This window comes from Poecile atricapillus, chromosome 37 (assembly GCF_030490865.1).
Source record: "Poecile atricapillus isolate bPoeAtr1 chromosome 37, bPoeAtr1.hap1, whole genome shotgun sequence".
NCBI lineage: Eukaryota > Metazoa > Chordata > Aves > Passeriformes > Paridae > Poecile > Poecile atricapillus.
In genome coordinates, this window is record NC_081285.1 from 2,163,787 (window position 1) to 2,181,904 (window position 18,118).

Sequence of the window (18,118 nt, forward strand, 5' to 3'; positions counted from 1 at the left end):
ACCCCCAAAATCATCCCTGAGACCCCAAAATCATCCCTGAACCCCAAAATCATCCCTGAGACCCCAAAAATCATCCCTGAGACCCCAAAATCATCCCTGAACCCCCCAAAAATCATCCCTGAGACCCCAAAATCATCCCTGAGACCCCAAAAATCATCCCTGAGACCCCAAAATCATCCCTGAGACCCCAAAAATCATCCCTGAACCCCCCAAAAATCATCCCTGAGACCCCAAAATCATCCCTGAGACCCCCAAAAATCATCCCTGAGACCCCAAAAATCATCCCTGAGACCCCAAAAATCATCCCTGAACCCCAAAAATCAGCCCTGAGACCCCAAAATCATCCCCGAAACCCCAAAAATCATCCCTGAGACCCCAAAAATCATCCCTGAGACCCTCAAATCAAACCTGAACCCCCAAAAATCATCCCTGAGACCCCAAAATCATCCCTGAGACCCCCAAAATCATCCCTGAGACCCCAAAAATCATCCCCGAGACCCCAAAAATCATCCCTGAGACCCCAAAATCATCCCTGAGACCCCAAAAATCATCCCTGAACCCCCCTGACCCCCCAAAGTCACCCCCTGACCCTCAAAAGTGCCCCCCAAATGGCCCCAGCCCCCCCCAGGGACCCCCAAATCTCCCTGAGCCCAAAAAGGGACCCCCGAGGGTCCCCAAACACCCCCAGGACCCCCCCCCCAAAACCCCCCAGAGGACCCCAAACACCCCCAGGACCCCAAAAGGGACCCCAAAGGTCCCCAAACACCCCCAGAATCCCAAAAAGGGACCCCAAAGACCCCCAGGATCCCCCCAAAACCCCCCCAGAGGGTCCCAAACACCCCCAGGGTCCCAATCCTGACCCCCGCCCTCAAAACTCCCCCCCCAGGAGCCCCCAAATGGTTCAGCCCAGCCCCCCCCAGGAGCCCCCAAATGGTTCAGCCCAGCCCCCCTTGGGACCCCCAAATGGTTCAGCCCAGCCCCCCCCCCTCCCGTGACCCCCAAATGGTTCAGCCCAGCCCCCCCTCCCGTGACCCCCAAATGGTTCAGCCCAGCCCCCCCCCCAGGAGCCCCCAAATGGTTCAGCCCAGCCCCCCTTGGGACCCCCAAATGGTTCAGCCCAGCCCCCCCCGCCCCCCCCCCGCCGCTGCCTCATGGAAAAACCCCGGGGCTGCACTGGGACCCTCCCAGTATGGATTGGAGCCCTCCCAGTATGGACTGGGACCCGCCCAGTATCGACTGGGACCCGCACAGTGTGCACTGTGGACCCTCCCAGTATGGATTGGAACCAGCCCAGTATGCACTGGGACCGTCCCAGTATGGATTGGGACCGTCCCAGTATGGATTGGGACCCTCCCAGTATGCACTGGGACCCTCCCAGTATCGACTGGGACCCGCCCAGTATGGATTGGGACCCTCCCAGTATCGACTGGGATCCTCCCAGTATGCACTGGGACCCGCCCAGTATGCACTGGGACCCGCCCAGTATGGATTGGAACCAGCCCAGTATGCACTGGGACCCTCCCAGTATGGACTGGGACCCGCCCAGTATCGACTGGAGCTCTCCCAGTATGCACTGGGACCCGCCCAGTATCGACTGGAGCTCTCCCAGTATGCACTGGGACCCGCCCAGTATCGACTGGAGCTCTCCCAGTTTGGACTGGGACCCGCCCAGTATCGACTGGAGCTCTCCCAGTTTGGACTGGGACCCTCCCAGTATCGACTGGAGCTCTCCCAGTTTGGACTGGGACCCGCCCAGTATCGACTGGGACCGACCTCGGCGCCCTTGGCCCGGCAGGGGGTGAGGGGACAGCGGTGACACCAGTGAGACCAGTATAACCAGTATAACCAGTATAACCAGTACAGGGACACCAGTATAACCAGTGAGACCAGTATAACCAGTACAGGGACACCAGTATAACCAGTGAGACCAGTATAACCAGTACAGGGACACCAGTATAACCAGTGAGACCAGTATAACCAGTACAGGGACACCAGTATAACCAGTGAGACCAGTATAACCAGTACAGGGACAGCAGGGACACCAGTGAGACCAGTGAGACCAGTATAACCAGTGAGACCAGTACAGGGACACCAGTATAACCAGTGAGACCAGTATAACCAGTGAGACCAGTGAGACCAGTACAGGGACACCAGTATAACCAGTGAGACCAGTATAACCAGTACAGGGACACCAGTATAACCAGTGAGACCAGTATAACCAGTACAGGGACAGCAGGGACACCAGTGAGACCAGTATAACCAGTACAGGGACAGCAGGGACACCAGTGAGACCAGTGAGACCAGTATAACCAGTGAGACCAGTACAGGGACACCAGTATAACCAGTGAGACCAGTATAACCAGTGAGACCAGTGAGACCAGTACAGGGACACCAGTATAACCAGTGAGACCAGTATAACCAGTACAGGGACACCAGTATAACCAGTGAGACCAGTATAACCAGTACAGGGACAGCAGGGACACCAGTGAGACCAGTGAGACCAGTATAACCAGTGAGACCAGTACAGGGACACCAGTATAACCAGTGAGACCAGTATAACCAGTGAGACCAGTGAGACCAGTACAGGGACACCAGTATAACCAGTATAACCAGTACAGGGACACCAGTATAACCAGTGAGACCAGTATAACCAGTATAACCAGTACAGGGACACCAGTATAACCAGTATAACCAGTACAGGGACACCAGTATAACCAGTACAGGGACACCAGTGAGACCAGTATAACCAGTGAGACCAGTATACCCAGTACAGGGACACCAGTGACACCAGTGACACCAGTATAGGGACACCAGTATACCCAGTACAGGGACACCAGTATAACCAGTATAACCAGTACAGGCGCAGCCAGGGACAGCAGGGACAGGGCAGTGACACCAGTGACACCAGTGACACCAGTATAACCAGTACAGGTACACCAGTGACACCAGTATAACCAGTACAGGTACACCAGTGACACCAGTATAACCAGTACAGGTACACCAGTGACACCAGTGACACCAGTGACACCAGTATAACCAATGCAGTGACACCAGTACAGTGACACCAGTATAACCAGTACAGTGACACCAGTGACACCAGTGACACCAGTATAACCAACGCAGTGACACCAGTACAGGGACACCAGTATAACCAGTACAGTGACACCAGTGACACCAGTGCTGCCGGTTCTGGGACACCAGTACACTGATTCCAGTGTCCCCAGTCCATCCCAGTCCATCCCAGTCCATCCCAGTCCATCCCAGTGTCCCCAGTCCATCCCAGTTTCCCCAGTCCCCCCCAGTCCATCCCAGTCCATCCCAGTCCCCCCCAGTTCATCCCAGTCCATCCCAGTCCGTCCCAGTGTCCCCAGTCCCCCCAGTCCATCCCAGTCCGTCCCAGTCCATCCCAGTCCATCCCAGTTTCCCCAGTCCATCCCAGTCCGTCCCAGTCCATCCCAGTCCCTCCCAGTCCGTCCCAGTCCATCCCAGTCCCCCCCAGTCCGTCCCAGTCCATCCCAGTCCCCCCCAGTCCGTCCCAGTCCATCCCAGTCCGTCCCAGTCCATCCCAGTCCCTCCCAGTCCATCCCAGTCCGTCCCAGTCCATCCCAGTCCCCCCCAGTCCGTCCCAGTCCATCCCAGTCCGTCCCAGTCCATCCCAGTCCATCCCAGTTTCCCCAGTCCCCCCAGTCCATCCCAGTCCATCCCAGTCCATCCCAGTCCGTCCCAGTCCATCCCAGTCCATCCCAGTCCATCCCAGTCCATCCCAGTCCATCCCAGTCCATCCCAGTTTCCCCAGTTCCGTGGGATGGGGACAGAGGGAGGGGGAGGGGGGGGTCACGTGATCCGCTGATGCGCTCCGGCCGCTATAAAGAGCCGGCACCGGATCGGGACCGGACCGGACCGGAACCGGACCGGACCCGAGCAGAACCGGAACCGGAGCGGGATCGGCACCGGAACCGAACCGGGATCGGCACCGGAACCGGACCGGAATCGGCACCAGAACCGAACCGGACCCGACCAGAACCGGAACCGGAACCGAATCGGCACCGGAACCGGACCGGACCCGACCAGGACCGGAACGGGACCGGGATCGGCACCGGAACCGAACCGGAATCGGCACCGGAACCGGACCGGAATCAGCACCGGAACCGAACCGGAATCAGCACCTGAACCGGACCGGAATCAGCACCGGAACCGAACCGGAATCAGCACCGGAACCGAACAGGGATCGGCACCGGAACCGAACCGGAATCGGCACCGGAACCGGACCGGAATCAGCACCGGAACCGGACCGGAATCGGCACCGGAACCGAACCGGAATCAGCACCGGAACGGGTCGGGACCGGCCACCGGCACAACCCGAACTGGATCGGCAGCAGGAGCTGGATCGGAACCGGAGCAAGACCCGGATTGGAGCCGAACCGGATCAGATCCGGATCTGGACTGAAACCGGACCGGAACCGGGACTGGATCAAAGCCTGGCAGTGGATCACGGAGCGGATCCGGATTAGGGACCGGAACCGGAGCAGCACCGGAACCGGAGCGGACCCGAACCAAAGCCTGGAACCGGATCAGTGACCGGAGCCGGATCGGGGACCAGAACCGGGCTTGGATCAAACCCCGGCGCTGGATTAGACCCGAACCGGAGCCGGGAGTAAGACCCGGGCGGGGGTTCGCGGGGGTCCCCGGGCGGTGCCAGCGGCCCCGGGGGGTGCCGGGGGGTCTCGGGGGGTCCCGGGGGGGTCCCGGGGGGATCTCGGGGGTTCCCAGGGGGGTCCCGGGGGGATCTCGGGGGGTCCCGGGGGTCCCGGGATGAGCGGGAGGACCCCCCGGGGGTCCCCGCTCCGGCCCCGCCCCCCCCGGCGGGGCCCGCGGGCGGGGGTCTCGGGGGTCTCGGGGGTCTCGGGGGTCTCGGGGGGGTCTCGGGGGGCTCCGGTGCCCCCGGGGAAGCTGCAGCTCCTCGAGCGCTTCTTCACCCCCCCGGGACCCCCCCCGGGCACCCCCTCGTCCTCCCCCTCCCCCGCCTCCTGCTCCTCCTCCTCCTCCTCCTCCTCCTCCGGGGGGGGCGAGGGGCGCTGCGGGGCCCCCCCCCGCCCCGGCGACCCCCGCGGGGACCCCCGGACCTTCGGGGACCCTCTGGGGACCCTCGGAGCCCCCCCCGGGCCCTTCGGGGGGTCGCGGCTGCGGCGGGGGCTGAGCCCCGGGGACCCCCCCGCGGGGACCCCCCCCGAGCCCCCCGGGGACCTCCCGGGACCCCCCCGGGCCCCTCCCGAGCCCCCCCGGCGGGGGCAGCGCCGCGGCCCCGGGGACCCTCCCGGGGGAACGGGGGAGGGGACCCCCGGGGACCCTCTGGGGGGGCTGGGGGCGCCCCCCGGGGCTTTCGGGACCCCCCCCGGGGCTTTCGGGACCCCCCCCGGGCCGTTCGGGACCCCCCCCGGGCCGTTGCGGGGGTCGCGGCTGCTGCGGGGGCTCAGCCGCAGTCAGGAGGGGGCTGAGCCCCGGGGACCCCCGCCCCCCCCCGCCGCCCCCCGCCGCCCCCCGCCGCCCCCGCCCCCCCCCCCGGGGACAGCCCGGGGACCCCCGGGGACCCTCGCGGGGGGGTCCCGGTGGTCCCGGTGCCCCGGCGGCGGCGGGGGGGGGGCGCTGCGGCGGGAGCAGAGCCGCAGCCAGGAGGGGCTGGGGGCGGCCCGGGGGGGGGTCCCGGGGGTCTCCCGGCGCTGGCGCTCGCTGGAGGCGCTGGGGGGTCCCCGGGGGGGGGTCTCGCTTCTCCCGGTTCCTGGACGAGCTGACCCGCAGCGTCCTGAGCCCCGCAGAGCTCCGAGCCCTCGGGTGGCCCCCCCGAGCCACCCCCGGCACCCCCCGGGGACCACCCGGGTCACCCCCCCCGAGCCACCGGGGGCGGCCGCCATCGGGGGGAACCCCCGGGATGGAGGAGGAGGAGGAGGAGGAGGAGGAGGAGGAGGAGGAGGAAGAGGTGGAGGAGGTGGAAGAGGAGGGGGAACAGGTGGGGACAGCGGGGGGGGATTTGGGGGGGGTGGGACACACCTGGGGGGGTTGGGGACACACCTGGGGGGGGTTGGGGACACACCTGGGGAGGTTGGGGACACACCTGGGACACCCCTGGGGGGCTTGGGGACACCTCGGGGGGGTTGGGGACACACCTGGAGGGGTTTGGGGGGGGGTGGGACACACCTGGGGGGGTTGGGGACACACTTGGGGGGGGTTGGGGACACACCTGGGGAGGTTGGGGACACCTGAGGGGGTTGGGGACACACCTGGGGGGGTTGGGGACACCTAGGGAGGGGTTGGGGACACACCTGGGGGGGTTTGGGGACACCTGGGGGGGTTGGGGACACACCTGGGGGGGTTGGGGACACCTAGGGAGGGGTTGGGGACACCCCTGGGTGGGGTTGGGGACACCCCTGTGACTCCCCTGGGTGGGGTTGGGGACACACCTGGGGGGGTTGGGGACACACCTGAGGGGGTTGGGGACACCCCTGGGTGGGGTTGGGGACACACCTGTGGGGGTTGGGGACACCCCTGTGACACCCCTGGGGGGGTTGGGGACACCTGGGGGGGATGGGGACAGCCCTGGGTGGGGTTTGGGGACACCTGAGGGGGTTGGGGACACACCTGAGGGGATTGGGGACACCTGTGGGGTTTGGGGACACACCTGTGGGGTTTGGGGACACACCTGTGGGGTTTGGGGACACCCCTGGGTGGGGTTGGGGACACACCTGTGACTCCCCTGGGCCGGGGGTGACAGCGCTGTCCCCACAGGGGCCGGGGGCGGCCGGAGGCGCCGGGGGAGCGAGGGGGTGAGTTGGGGGTCCCGGGGGGGGTTTTGGGGGTCCCGGGGGTGAGTTGGGGGTCCCGGGGGTGAGTTGGGGGTCCCGGGGGGGGTTTTGGGGGTCCCGGGGGTGAGTTGGGGCTCCCGGGGGGGGGTTGGGGCTCCCCGGGAGGGTTTTGGGGGTCCCGGGGAGGTTTTGGGGGGTCCTGGGGGCGGTTTTGGAGCTCCCCGGGGGGGTTTTGGGGTTTTGGCTCAGTTTTGGCTCAGTTTTGGGGTCAGTTTTGGGGGTTCAGGGTCAGTTTTGGGGGGTCTGGGCTCAGTTTTGGGGTTTTGGGCTCAGTTTTGGGGGGTCTGGGCTCAGTTTTGGGGTCAGTTTTGGGGGTTTTGGCTCAGTTTTGGGCTCAGTTTTGGGGGTTTCGGCTCAGTTTTGGGGTCAGTTTTGGGGGTTTGGGGTCAGTTTTGGGGGGTTTGAGCTCAGTTTTGGGGGGTTTGGGCTCCGTTTTGGGGGGTCTGGGCTCAGTTTTGGGGGGTTTGGGCTCAGTTTTGGGGGTTTGGGGTCAGTTTGGGGGGTTTGGGGTCAGTTTTGGGCTCAGTTTTGGGGTCAGTTTTGAGGGGTTTGGGCTCAGTTTGGGGGTTCAGGGTCAGTTTGGGGGGTTTGGGGTCAGTTTTGGGGGGTTTGGGGTCAGTTTTGGGGGGTCTGGGCTCAGTTTGGGGGGTTCGGGGTCAGTTTTGGGGGGTCTGGGCTCAGTTTGGGGGGTTTGGGGTCCGTTTTGGGCTCAGTTTTGGGGGTTTGATCTCAGTTTTGGGGGGTCTGGGCTCAGTTTGGGGGGGTCTGGGCTCAGTTTTGGGGGGGTCTGGGCTCAGTTTTGGGGGGTTCGGACTCAGTTTTGGGGGGTCTGGGCTCAGTTTTGGGGTTTGGGGTCAGTTTTGGGGGGTCTGGGCTCAGTTTTGGGGGTTTGGGGTCAGTTTTGGAGGGTTCAGGGTCAGTTTTGGGGGTCTGGGCTCAGTTTTGGGGGGTCTGGGCTCAGTTTGGGGGGGTCTGGGCTCAGTTTTGGGGGGGTTTGGGGTCAGTTTTGGGGGTTTGGGCTCAGTTTTGGGGGTTCGGGGTCAGTTTTGGGGGGTCTGGGCTCAGTTTTGGGCTCAGTTTTGGGGGGCTTTGGGCTCAGTTTTGGGGGTTCAGGGTCAGTTTTGGGGGGTCTGGGCTCAGTTTGGGGGGTTTGGGCTCAGTTTTGGGGGGTTGATCTCAGTTTTGGGGGGGTTTGGGCTCAGTTTTGGGGGTTCGGGCTCAGTTTTGGGGGTTTGATCTCAGTTTTGGGGGTTTGGGCTCAGTTTTGGGGTCTCTGTCCCCCCCAGCCCCCCCCCGGAGCGGGCGGAGCTGGACGCGCTGCGGGAGCGGATGGACAGGTCAGGGGGCGGGGCCAGGGGAGGGGGCGGAACCACGGGAGGGGCGGGGCCAATGGAAGGGGCGGGGCCAGGTCAGGGGGCGGGGCCACAGGAAGGGCGGAACCAATGGGAGGGCGCGGAGCCACTGAGTGGGCGTGGCCGTGGGGGGCGTGGCCGTGGGAGGGGGCGTGGCCACGGGCAAGGGGCGGGGTCATGGGGAGGGGGCGGGGCTGGGAGGGGGCGTGGCCATTGAGAAGGGGGCGTGGCCATGGGGAGCTCCCTCCTGCGACCATCCCAGTGCTCCCAGTTTGATCCCAGTTTGCTCCCAGTGTTCCCAGTTTGCTCCCAGTTTGGGTTCCCAGTGCTCCCAGTGCTCCCAGTTTGGGTTCCCAGTGTTCCCAGTGCTCCCAGTTTGGGTTCCCAGTGCTCCCAGTGCTCCCAGTTTGGGCTCCCAGTGTTCCCAGTGCTCCCAGTTTGGGTTCCCAGTGTTCCCAGTGTTCCCAGTTTGGGTTCCCAGTGTTCCCAGTGCTCCCAGTTTGGGTTCCCAGTGTTCCCAGTTTGGGTTCCCAGTGCTCCCAGTTTGGGTTCCCAGTGTTCCCAGTGCTCCCAGTTTGGGTTCCCAGTGTTCCCAGTTTGGGTTCCCAGTGTTCCCAGTGCTCCCAGTTTGGGTTCCCAGTGTTCCCAGTGCTCCCAGTTTGGGTTCCCAGTGTTCCCAGTGCTCCCAGTTTGGGTTCCCAGTGTTCCCAGTTTGGGTTCCCAGTGTTCCCAGTGCTCCCAGTTTGGGTTCCCAGTGCTCCCAGTGCTCCCAGTTTGGGTTCCCAGTGTTCCCAGTGCTCCCAGTTTGGGTTCCCAGTGCTCCCAGTTTGGGTTCCCAGTGCTCCCAGTTTGGGTTCCCAGTGTTCCCAGTTTGGGCTCCCAGTGCTCCCAGTGCTCCCAGTTTGGGTTCCCAGTGCTCCCAGTGCTCCCAGTTTGGGCTCCCGGTGTTCCCAGTGTTCCCAGTTTGTGTTCCCAGTTTGGGTTCCCAGTGTTCCCAGTGCTCCCAGTTTGGGTTCCCAGTGCTCCCAGTGTTCCCAGTTTGGGTTCCCAGTGTTCCCAGTGCTCCCAGTTTGGGTTCCCAGTGTTCCCAGTTTGGGTTCCCAGTGCTCCCAGTTTGGGTTCCCAGTGTTCCCAGTGCTCCCAGTTTGGGTTCCCAGTGTTCCCAGTTTGGGTTCCCAGTGTTCCCAGTGCTCCCAGTTTGGGTTCCCAGTGTTCCCAGTGCTCCCAGTTTGGGTTCCCAGTGTTCCCAGTGCTCCCAGTTTGGGTTCCCAGTGTTCCCAGTTTGGGTTCCCAGTGTTCCCAGTGCTCCCAGTTTGGGCTCCCAGTGTTCCCAGTGCTCCCAGTTTGGGTTCCCAGTGCTCCCAGTGCTCCCAGTTTGGGTTCCCAGTGTTCCCAGTGCTCCCAGTTTGGGTTCCCAGTGCTCCCAGTTTGGGTTCCCAGTGCTCCCAGTTTGGGTTCCCAGTGTTCCCAGTTTGGGCTCCCAGTGCTCCCAGTGCTCCCAGTTTGGGTTCCCAGTGCTCCCAGTGCTCCCAGTTTGGGCTCCCGGTGTTCCCAGTGTTCCCAGTTTGTGTTCCCAGTTTGGGTTCCCAGTGTTCCCAGTGCTCCCAGTTTGGGTTCCCAGTGCTCCCAGTGCTCCCAGTTTGGGTTCCCAGTGCTCCCAGTTTGGGCTCCCAGTGTTCCCAGTGCTCCCAGTTTGGGCTCCCAGTGTTCCCAGTGTTCCCAGTTTGGGCTCCCAGTGTTCCCAGTGCTCCCAGTTTGGGTTCCCAGTGTTCCCAGTGCTCCCAGTTTGGGTTCCCAGTGCTCCCAGTTTGGGTTCCCAGTGTTCCCAGTTTGGGCTCCCAGTGCTCCCAGTGCTCCCAGTTTGGGCTCCCAGTGCTCCCAGTTTGGGCTCCCAGTGCTCCCAGTGCTCCCAGTTTGGGTTCCCAGTGTTCCCAGTGCTCCCAGTTTGGGTTCCCAGTGTTCCCAGTGCTCCCAGTTTGGGCTCCCAGTGTTCCCAGTGTTCCCAGTGCTCCCAGTGCTCCCAGTTTGTGTTCCCAGTGCTCCCAGTTTGGGTTCCCAGTGCTCCCAGTTTGGGTTCCCAGTGCTCCCAGTTTGGGCTCCCAGTGTTCCCAGTGTTCCCAGTTTGGGTTCCCAGTGCTCCCAGTTTGGGTTCCCAGTGTTCCCAGTGCTCCCAGTTTGGGTTCCCAGTGTTCCCAGTGCTCCCAGTTTGGGCTCCCAGTGTTCCCAGTGCTCCCAGTTTGGGTTCCCAGTGCTCCCAGTTTGGGCTCCCAGTGTTCCCAGTGTTCCCAGTTTGGGTTCCCAGTGCTCCCAGTTTGGGTTCCCAGTGCTCCCAGTTCTCCCAGTTTGGGTTCCCAGTGCTCCCAGTTTGGGTTCCCAGTGTTCCCAGTGCTCCCAGTTTGGGTTCCCAGTGTTCCCAGTGCTCCCAGTTTGGGCTCCCAGTGTTCCCAGTGTTCCCAGTTTGGGCTCCCAGTGTTCCCAGTGCTCCCAGTTTGGGCTCCCAGTGTTCCCAGTGCTCCCAGTTTGGGTTCCCAGTGTTCCCAGTGTTCCCAGTTTGGGCTCCCAGTGCTCCCAGTTTGGGTTCCCAGTGTTCCCAGTGCTCCCAGTTTGGGTTCCCAGTGTTCCCAGTGCTCCCAGTTTGGGTTCCCAGTGTTCCCAGTGCTCCCAGTTTGGGTTCCCAGTGTTCCCAGTGCTCCCAGTGTTCCCAGTTTGGGTTCCCAGTGCTCCCAGTGTTCCCAGTTTGGGTTCCCAGTGTTCCCAGTGCTCCCAGTTTGGGTTCCCAGTGTTCCCAGTGTTCCCAGTTTGGGCTCCCAGTGCTCCCAGTGTTCCCCAGTTTGGGCTCCCAGTGTTCCCAGTGTTCCCAGTTTGGGTTCCCAGTGCTCCCAGTTTGGGCTCCCAGTGCTCCCAGTGCTCCCAGTTTGGGTTCCCAGTGTTCCCAGTTTGGGTTCCCAGTGCTCCCAGTGCTCCAGTTTGGGTTCCAGTGTTCCCAGTTTGGGTTCCCAGTGCTCCCAGTTTGGGTTCCCAGTGCTCCAGTTTGGGTTCCCAGTGCTCCCAGTTTGGGTTCCCAGTGTTCCCAGTTTGGGTTCCCAGTGCTCCCAGTTTGGGTTCCCAGTGTTCCCAGTGCTCCCAGTTTGGGTTCCCAGTGCTCCCAGTTTGGGTTCCCAGTGTTCCCAGTGTTCCCAGTGTTCCCAGTGCTCCCAGTTTGGGCTCCCAGTTTGGGTTCCCAGTGTTTTCAGTGCTCCCAGTTTGGGCTCCCAGTGTTCCCAGTGTTCCCAGTTTGGGCTCCCAGTGCTCCCAGTGCTCCCAGTTTGGGTTCCCAGTGTTCCCAGTGCTCCCAGTTTGGGCTCCCAGTTTGGGTTCCCAGTGTTTTCAGTGCTCCCAGTTTGGGCTCCCAGTGTTCCCAGTGTTCCCAGTTTGGGCTCCCAGTGTTCCCAGTGTTCCCAGTTTGGGCTCCCAGTGCTCCCAGTGCTCCCAGTTTGGGTTCCCAGTGTTCCCAGTGCTCCCAGTTTGGGCTCCCAGTTTGGGTTCCCAGTGTTTTCAGTGCTCCCAGTTTGGGTTCCCAGTGTTCCCAGTGTTCCCAGTGTTCCCAGTGTTCCCAGTGCTCCCAGTTTGGGTTCCCAGTGTTCCCAGTGCTCCCAGTTTGGGCTCCCAGTGTTCCCAGTGCTCCCAGTTTGCCCCCGCAGGCTCCAGGACGATTACGCCAATTCCCAGCGCCTGAACCTGCAGCTGGAGGAGCGGCTGAGGGGGCTGGTGAGGGGGGGTGGGGGGGTTTGGGGGTCCTGGGGGTCCCGGGGGGTCCTGGGGGGTTTGGGGGGTCCCGGGGGGGCTGGTGAGGGGGGGTGGGGGGGCTTTGGGGGGTCCTGGGGGGGCTGGGGGAGGTTTGGGGGGTCCCGGGGGGTCCTGGGGGGGTTTGGGGGGGCTGAGGGGGCTGGTGAGGGGGGGTGGGGGGGTTTGGGGGGGTCCCCGGGGGGTCCTGGGGGGGTTTGGGGGGGGCTGGGGGGGCTGGTGAGGGGGGGGCTGGGGGGGTTTGGGGGGTCCCGGGGGGTCCCGGGGGGGCTGGTGAGGGGGGGGCTGGGGGGGCTGGGGGGGGGTTTGGGGGTCTTGGGGGCTCCTGGGGGGCTGAGGGGGCTGGTGAGGGGGGGCTGGGGGGAGTTGGGGGGGGCTGGGGGAGCTGGGGAGTCCTGGGGGGGGTCCCGGGGGGTCCTGGGGGGACTGGGGAGGGGGGGCTGGGGGGGTTTGGGGTTCCCGGGGGAGCTGGTGAGGGGGGACTGGGAGGGTCCCGGGGGGTCCTGGGGGGGCGTTTGGGGGGTCCCGGGGGGGCTGAGGGGGCTGGTGAGGGGAGGCTGGGGGGGGGTTGGGGGGGGTTTGGGGGTCCCGAGGGGTCCCGAGGGGTCCCGGGGGGTCCTGGGGGTCCCAGCAGGGTTTGGGGGTCCCGGGGGTGTTTGGGGGTCCCGGGGCTGTTTTGGGGTCCCAGGGGGGTCCCGGGACTGTTTTGGGGGTCCCATCATGTTTTGGGGTCCCAGCAGGGTTTGGGGGTCCCGGGGGTGTCCCGGGTGGGTCCCAGGGGGGTCCCGGGGGGCTGTTTTGGGTCCCGGGGCTGTTTTGGGGGTCCCATCATGTTTCGGGGTCCCAGGGGGGTCCCAGGGGGGGTCCCGGTTGTGTTTTGGGGTCCCATCAGGTTTTGGGGTCCCAGGGGGGGGTCTCAGGGGGGGTCCCAGGGGGGTCCCGAAGGGCTGTTTTGGGGTCCCGGGGATGGTTTGGGGGGTCCCGGGGGCTGTTTTGGGGTCCCGAGGTGGTTTTGGGGTCCCGGGGATGGTTTGGGGGGTCCCGGGGGGCTGTTTTGGGGTCCCGAGGTGGTTTTTGGGGTCCCGGGGATGGTTTGGGGGTCCCAGGGGGGGTCCCGGGCTGGTTTTGGGGTCCCGGGGTGGTTTTGGGGTCCCCTGACGTTTCCGGGGGTTCCCGAGGGGCTGTTTTGGGGTCCCGGGGTGGTTTTGAGGTCCCAGGGCTGTTTTGGGGTCCGGGGATGGTTTGGGGGTCCCGGGGGGCTGTTTTGGGGTCCCGGGGATGGTTTTGGGGTCCCGGGCTGGTTTTGGGGTCCCGGGGATGGTTTGGGGGGTCCCGGGGGCTGTTTTGGGGTCCCGGGGGCTGTTTTGGGGTCCCGGGGTGGTTTTGGGGTCCCGGTTGTGTTTCGGGGTCCCGGGGATGGTTTGGGGGTCCCAGGGGGGTCCCGGGCGTGGTTTTGGGGGGTCCCGGGGGGCTGTTTTGGGGTCCCGGGCAGGTTTTGGGGTCCCCTCACGTTTTGGGGGTCCCGGGGCTGTTTTGGGGTCCGGGGGGCTGTTTTGGGGTCCCGGGCAGGTTTGGGGGGTCCCGGGGATGGTTTTGGGGTCCCGGGGATGGTTTGGGGGTCCCAGGGGGGTCCCGGGGGGCTGTTTTGGGGTCCCAGTTGTGTTTCGGGGTCCCGGGGATGGTTTGGGGGGTCCCGAGGGGCTGTTTTGGGGTCCCGGGCTGGTTTTGGGGTCCCGGGGCTGTTTTGGGGGTCCCGGGGGGCTGTTTTGGGGTCCCGGGCAGGTTTTTGGGGTCCCCTGACGTTTGGGGGTCCCGGGGATGGTTTGGGGGGGTCCCGGCTGGTTTTGGGGTCCCGGGCTGGTTTGGGGGGTCCCGGGGGGCTGTTCTGGGGTCCCGGGGCTGTTTTGGGGTCCCGTCACGTTTTGGGGTCCCGGGGATGGTTTTGGGGTCCCGGGGATGGTTCGGGGGGTCCCGGGGGGGTCCCGGGGGGCTGTTTTGGGGTCCCGGGCAGGTTTTGGGGTCCCCTGACGTTTCGGGGTCCCGGGGGTAGTTTGGGGGGGTCCCGGGGTGGTTTTGGGGTCCCGGGGATGGTTTGGGGGGTCCCGGGCAGGTTTTGGGGTCCCCTCACGTTTCGGGGTCCCGGGGATGGTTTGGGGGTCCCGGGGGGGTCCCGGGGGGCTGTCCAGGGGTCCCGGGGATGGTTTTGGGGTCCCCTCACGTTTCGGGGTCCCGGGGATGGTTTGGGGGTCCCAGGGGGGTCCCGGGGGGCTGTTTTGGGGTCCCGGGGCTGGTTTGGGGGGTCCCGGGGGGCTGTTTTGGGGTCCCGGGCAGGTTTTGGGGTCCCCTCACGTTTCGGGGTCCCGGGATGGTTTGGGGGGTCCCGGGGGGCTGTTTTGGGGTCCCGGGGCTGTTTTGGGGTCCCCTCACGTTTCGGGGTCCCGGGGATGGTTTGGGGGGTCCCGGGGGGCTGTTTTGGGGTCCCGGGCTGGTTTGGGGGGTCCCGGGGGGCTGTTTTGGAGTCCCGGGCGGGTTTTGGGGTCCCCTCACGTTTCGGGGTCCCGGGGCTGGTTTTGGGGTCCCGAGGGGCGGTTTTGGGGTCCCGGGATGGTTTGGGGGTCCCAGGGGGTTCCCGGGGGGGTGTTTTGGGGTCCCGGGCTGGTTTTGGGGTCCCGTCACGTTTCGGGGTCCCGGGGGTGGTTTGGGGGGTTCCGGGGATGGTTTGGGGGGTCCCGGGGGGGTCCCGGGGGGCTGTTTTGGGGTCCCGGGCAGGTTTTGGGGTCCCCTCACGTTTCGGGGTCCCGGGGTGGTTTTGGGGGGTCCGGGGGGGCTGTTTTGGGGTCCCGGGGTGGTTTTGGGGTCCCGGGGTGGTTTTGGGGTCCCGGGATGGTTTGGGGGTCCCAGGGGGTTCCCGGGGGGCTGTTCTGGGGTCCCGGGGATGGTTTGGGGGGTCCCGGGGGGCTGTTTTGGGGTCCCGGGCTGGTTTTGGGATCCCAGGGGGGTCCCGGGGGGCTGTCCAGGGGTCCCGGGCAGGTTTTGGGGTCCCGGGCTGGTTTTGGGGTCCCGTCACGTTTCGGGGTCCCGGGGATGGTTTGGGGGTCCCAGGGGGTTCCCGGGGGGCTGTTCTGGGGTCCCGGGGATGGTTTGGGGGTCTCGGGGGGCTGTTTTGGGGTCCCGGTTGTGTTTTGGGGTCCCATCACGTTTCGGGGTCCCGGGGATGGTTTGGGGGTCCCGGGGATGGTTTGGGGGTCCCGGGGATGGTTTGGGGGGTCCCGAGGTGGTTTTGGGGTCCCGGGCTGGTTTTGGGGTCCCCTCACGTTTCGGGGTCCCGGGGATGGTTTGGGGGTCCCGCGGGGTTCCCGGGGGGGTGTTTGGGGGTCCCGGGCTGGTTTTGGGGTCCCAGGGGGGTCCCGAGGGGCTGTTTTGGGGTCCCGGGGATGGTTTTGGGGTCCCGGGGGTGGTTTGGGGGGTCCCGGGGGTCTGTTTTGGGGTCCCGGGCAGGTTTCGGGGTCCCCTCACGTTTCGGGGTCCCGGGGATGGTTTTGGGGTCCCGGGGTGGTTTGGGGGTCCCGGGGGGTCCCGGGGGGCTGTTTTGGGGGTCCCGGGCGGGTTTTGGGGTCCCCTGACGTTTCGGGGTCCCGGGGGTGGTTTGGGGGTCCCGGGGGGGGTCCCGGGGGGCTGTTTTGGGGTCCCGGGGGGTGGTTTCGGGGTCCCGGGATGGTTTGGGGGTCCCGGGGATGGTTTGGGGGGTCCCGGGATGGTTTGGGGGTCCCGGGGGTGGTTTGGGGGGTCCCGGGCGGCTGTTTTGGGGGTCCCGGGGTGGTTTTGGGGGTCCCCTCACGTTTCGGGGTCCCGGGGATGGTTTGGGGGGTCCCGGGGGGCTGTTTTGGGGTCCCGGGGTGGTTTTGGGGGGTCCGGGGGGGCTGTCCAGGGGTCCCAGGTTGGTTTTGGGGGGTCCCCCCTCACGTTTCGGGGTCCCGGAGGTAGTTTGGGGGTCCCGGGGATGGTTTGGGGGGTCCCGGGGGGCTGTTTTGGGGTCCCGGGGCTGTTTTGGGGTCCCCTGACGTTTCGGGGTCCCGGGGGTGGTTTGGGGGTCCCGGGGGGTCCCGGGGGGCTGTTTTGGGGTCCCGGGGGGCTGTTTTGGGGTCCCGGGGATGGTTTGGGGGTCCCGGGGGGTCCCGGGGGGCTGTTCTGGGGTCCCGAGGGGCTGTTTTGGGGTCCCCTCACGTTTTGGGGTCCCGGGGATGGTTTGGGGGGGTCCCGGGGTGGTTTTGGGTTCCCGGGCTGGTTTTGGGGTCCCCTCACGTTTGGGGGTCCCGGGGATGGTTTGGGGGTCCCGAGGGGCTGTTTTGGGGTCCCGGGGTGGTTTTGGGGTCCCGTCACGTTTTGGGGTCCCGTCACGTTTCGGGGTCCCGGGGATGGTTTGGGGGTCCCGGGGGGGTCCCGGGGTGGTTTTGGGGTCCCGGGGGGCTGTTTTGGGGTCCCGGGCTGGTTTTGGGGTCCCGGGGGTGGTTTGGGGGTCCCGGGGATGGTTTGGGGGTCCCAGGGGGGTCCCGAGGGGCTGTTCTGGGGTCCCGGGCAGGTTTTGGGGTCCCGGGGGTGGGTTTGGAGGGTCCCGGGGGGCTGTTTTGGGGTCCCGGGCAGGTTTTGGGGTCCCGTCACGTTTCGGGGTCCCGGGGATGGTTTGGGGGGTCCCGGGGGGGTCCCGGGGGGGCTGTTTTGGGGTCCCGGGCAGGTTTTGGGGTCCCGGGGGGCTGTTTTGGGGTCCCGGGGGGCTGTCCAGGGGTCCCGGGCAGGTTTTGGGGTCCCCTGACCTTTGGGGGTCCCCAGGCTCAGGCCATGGCGCTGGAAAGGGCCGCCCTGAGCCGCCACGTGGCCGAGGTTCTGCAGAGGGTCCTGGGGACCCCCCCCGCGCCGGGGACCCCCCCGCGGGACACGGTGAGGGGGGGGGGGTCCTGGGGGGGGGGAGGGGAGGGGTGACACCCCCGGGTGACCCCTCCCCCCCTCCCCCCTCCCCTCCCCCTCCAGGTGTCCGCGTGGGGCGGGGCCGGAGGATGAGGATGAGGAGGGGGGGGAGGGGCCGCTGCTGCCCCCCCCCCGCCTTCAGGGACCCCCCCGGGAGGGGCGGGGCCGCTGCCCTGAGCGCCCCCAAATCCCCCCAAAATCACCCCAAAATCCCCCCCAAAATCACCCCAAAATCACCCCAAAATCACCCCCAAAATCACCCCAAAATCACCCCAAAATCACCCCCAAAATCACCCCAAAATCACCCCCAAATCACCCCAAAATCACCCCAAAATCACCCCCAGCCTTCAATAAAGGATTGAGACCCCCCAGCGCAAAGGCTGAGTCGTTCTGAGCACCCCAAAGCGCCCAAAACTGCCCCGAAACTGCCCCAAAGCTGCCCCAGGAACCCCAAAACTGCCTCAGGAACCCCAAAACAGCCTCAGGAACCCCAAAACTGCTCCAGGAACCCCAAAACCGCCCCAAAACTGCCCCAAAAGTGCCCCAGGAACCCCAAAACTGCCTCAGGAACCCCAAAAATGCCTCAGGAACTCCAAAACTGCCCCAGGAACCCCCAAACGGCCCCAAAAGTGCCCCAAAAGTGCCCCAGGAACCCCAAAAGTGCCCCAGGAACCCCAAAACTGCCCCAGGAAGCCCAAAAACTGCCCCAAACTACCCCAAAACTGCCCCAAAACTGCCCCAGAAACCCCAAAACTGCCTCAGGAAACCCCAAAACTGCCCCAAACTACCCCAAAACTGCCCCAAAACTGCTCCAGGAACTCCAAAACTGCCCCCAGGAACTCCAAAACTGCTCCAGAAATTCACAAATTGCCCCAAAATGGTCCCAAAACTGCTCCAGGAACCCCAAAACTGCCTCAGGAACCCCAAAACTGCCCCAAGCTACTCCAAAACTGCCCCAAAACTGCCCCAGGAACCCCAAAACTGCCCCAAGCTACCCCAAAACTGCTCCAAAAGTGTCCCAGGAACCCCAAAACTGCCCCAGAAACCCCAAAACCGCCCCAAAACTGCTCCAGGAACCCCAAAACTGCCTCAGGAACCCCAAAAGTTCCCCAGGAACCCCCAAACTGAGCCCAAACCCCCCCAGAGTTGCTCCCCCCCTCCCCC

At 65.1% G+C, this 18,118-nt stretch overlaps 1 protein-coding gene and 1 long non-coding RNA gene across 2 annotated transcripts; both read left to right on the top strand.

Annotated features, from left to right (window-relative positions):
• Positions 1-2,887: 2,887 nt before the first annotated feature.
• LOC131591174 (uncharacterized) lies at positions 2,888-3,639 on the top strand. Its single transcript, XR_009280276.1, has 3 exons — positions 2,888-2,995; positions 3,170-3,243; positions 3,391-3,639. It is a non-coding gene; the product is annotated as an uncharacterized LOC131591174 (long non-coding RNA).
• Positions 3,640-5,911: 2,272 nt separating this feature from the next.
• LOC131591173 (protein FAM9A-like) lies at positions 5,912-17,282 on the top strand. The gene is made up of 6 exons (XM_058861655.1): positions 5,912-6,004; positions 6,781-6,818; positions 8,144-8,194; positions 11,890-11,956; positions 16,820-16,927; positions 17,018-17,282. The coding sequence occupies exons 1-6, from the start codon at positions 5,927-5,929 to the stop codon at positions 17,045-17,047; spliced, it is 372 nt and encodes a 123-aa protein (XP_058717638.1). The 5' UTR covers positions 5,912-5,926; the 3' UTR covers positions 17,048-17,282.
• Positions 17,283-18,118: the final 836 nt, after the last annotated feature.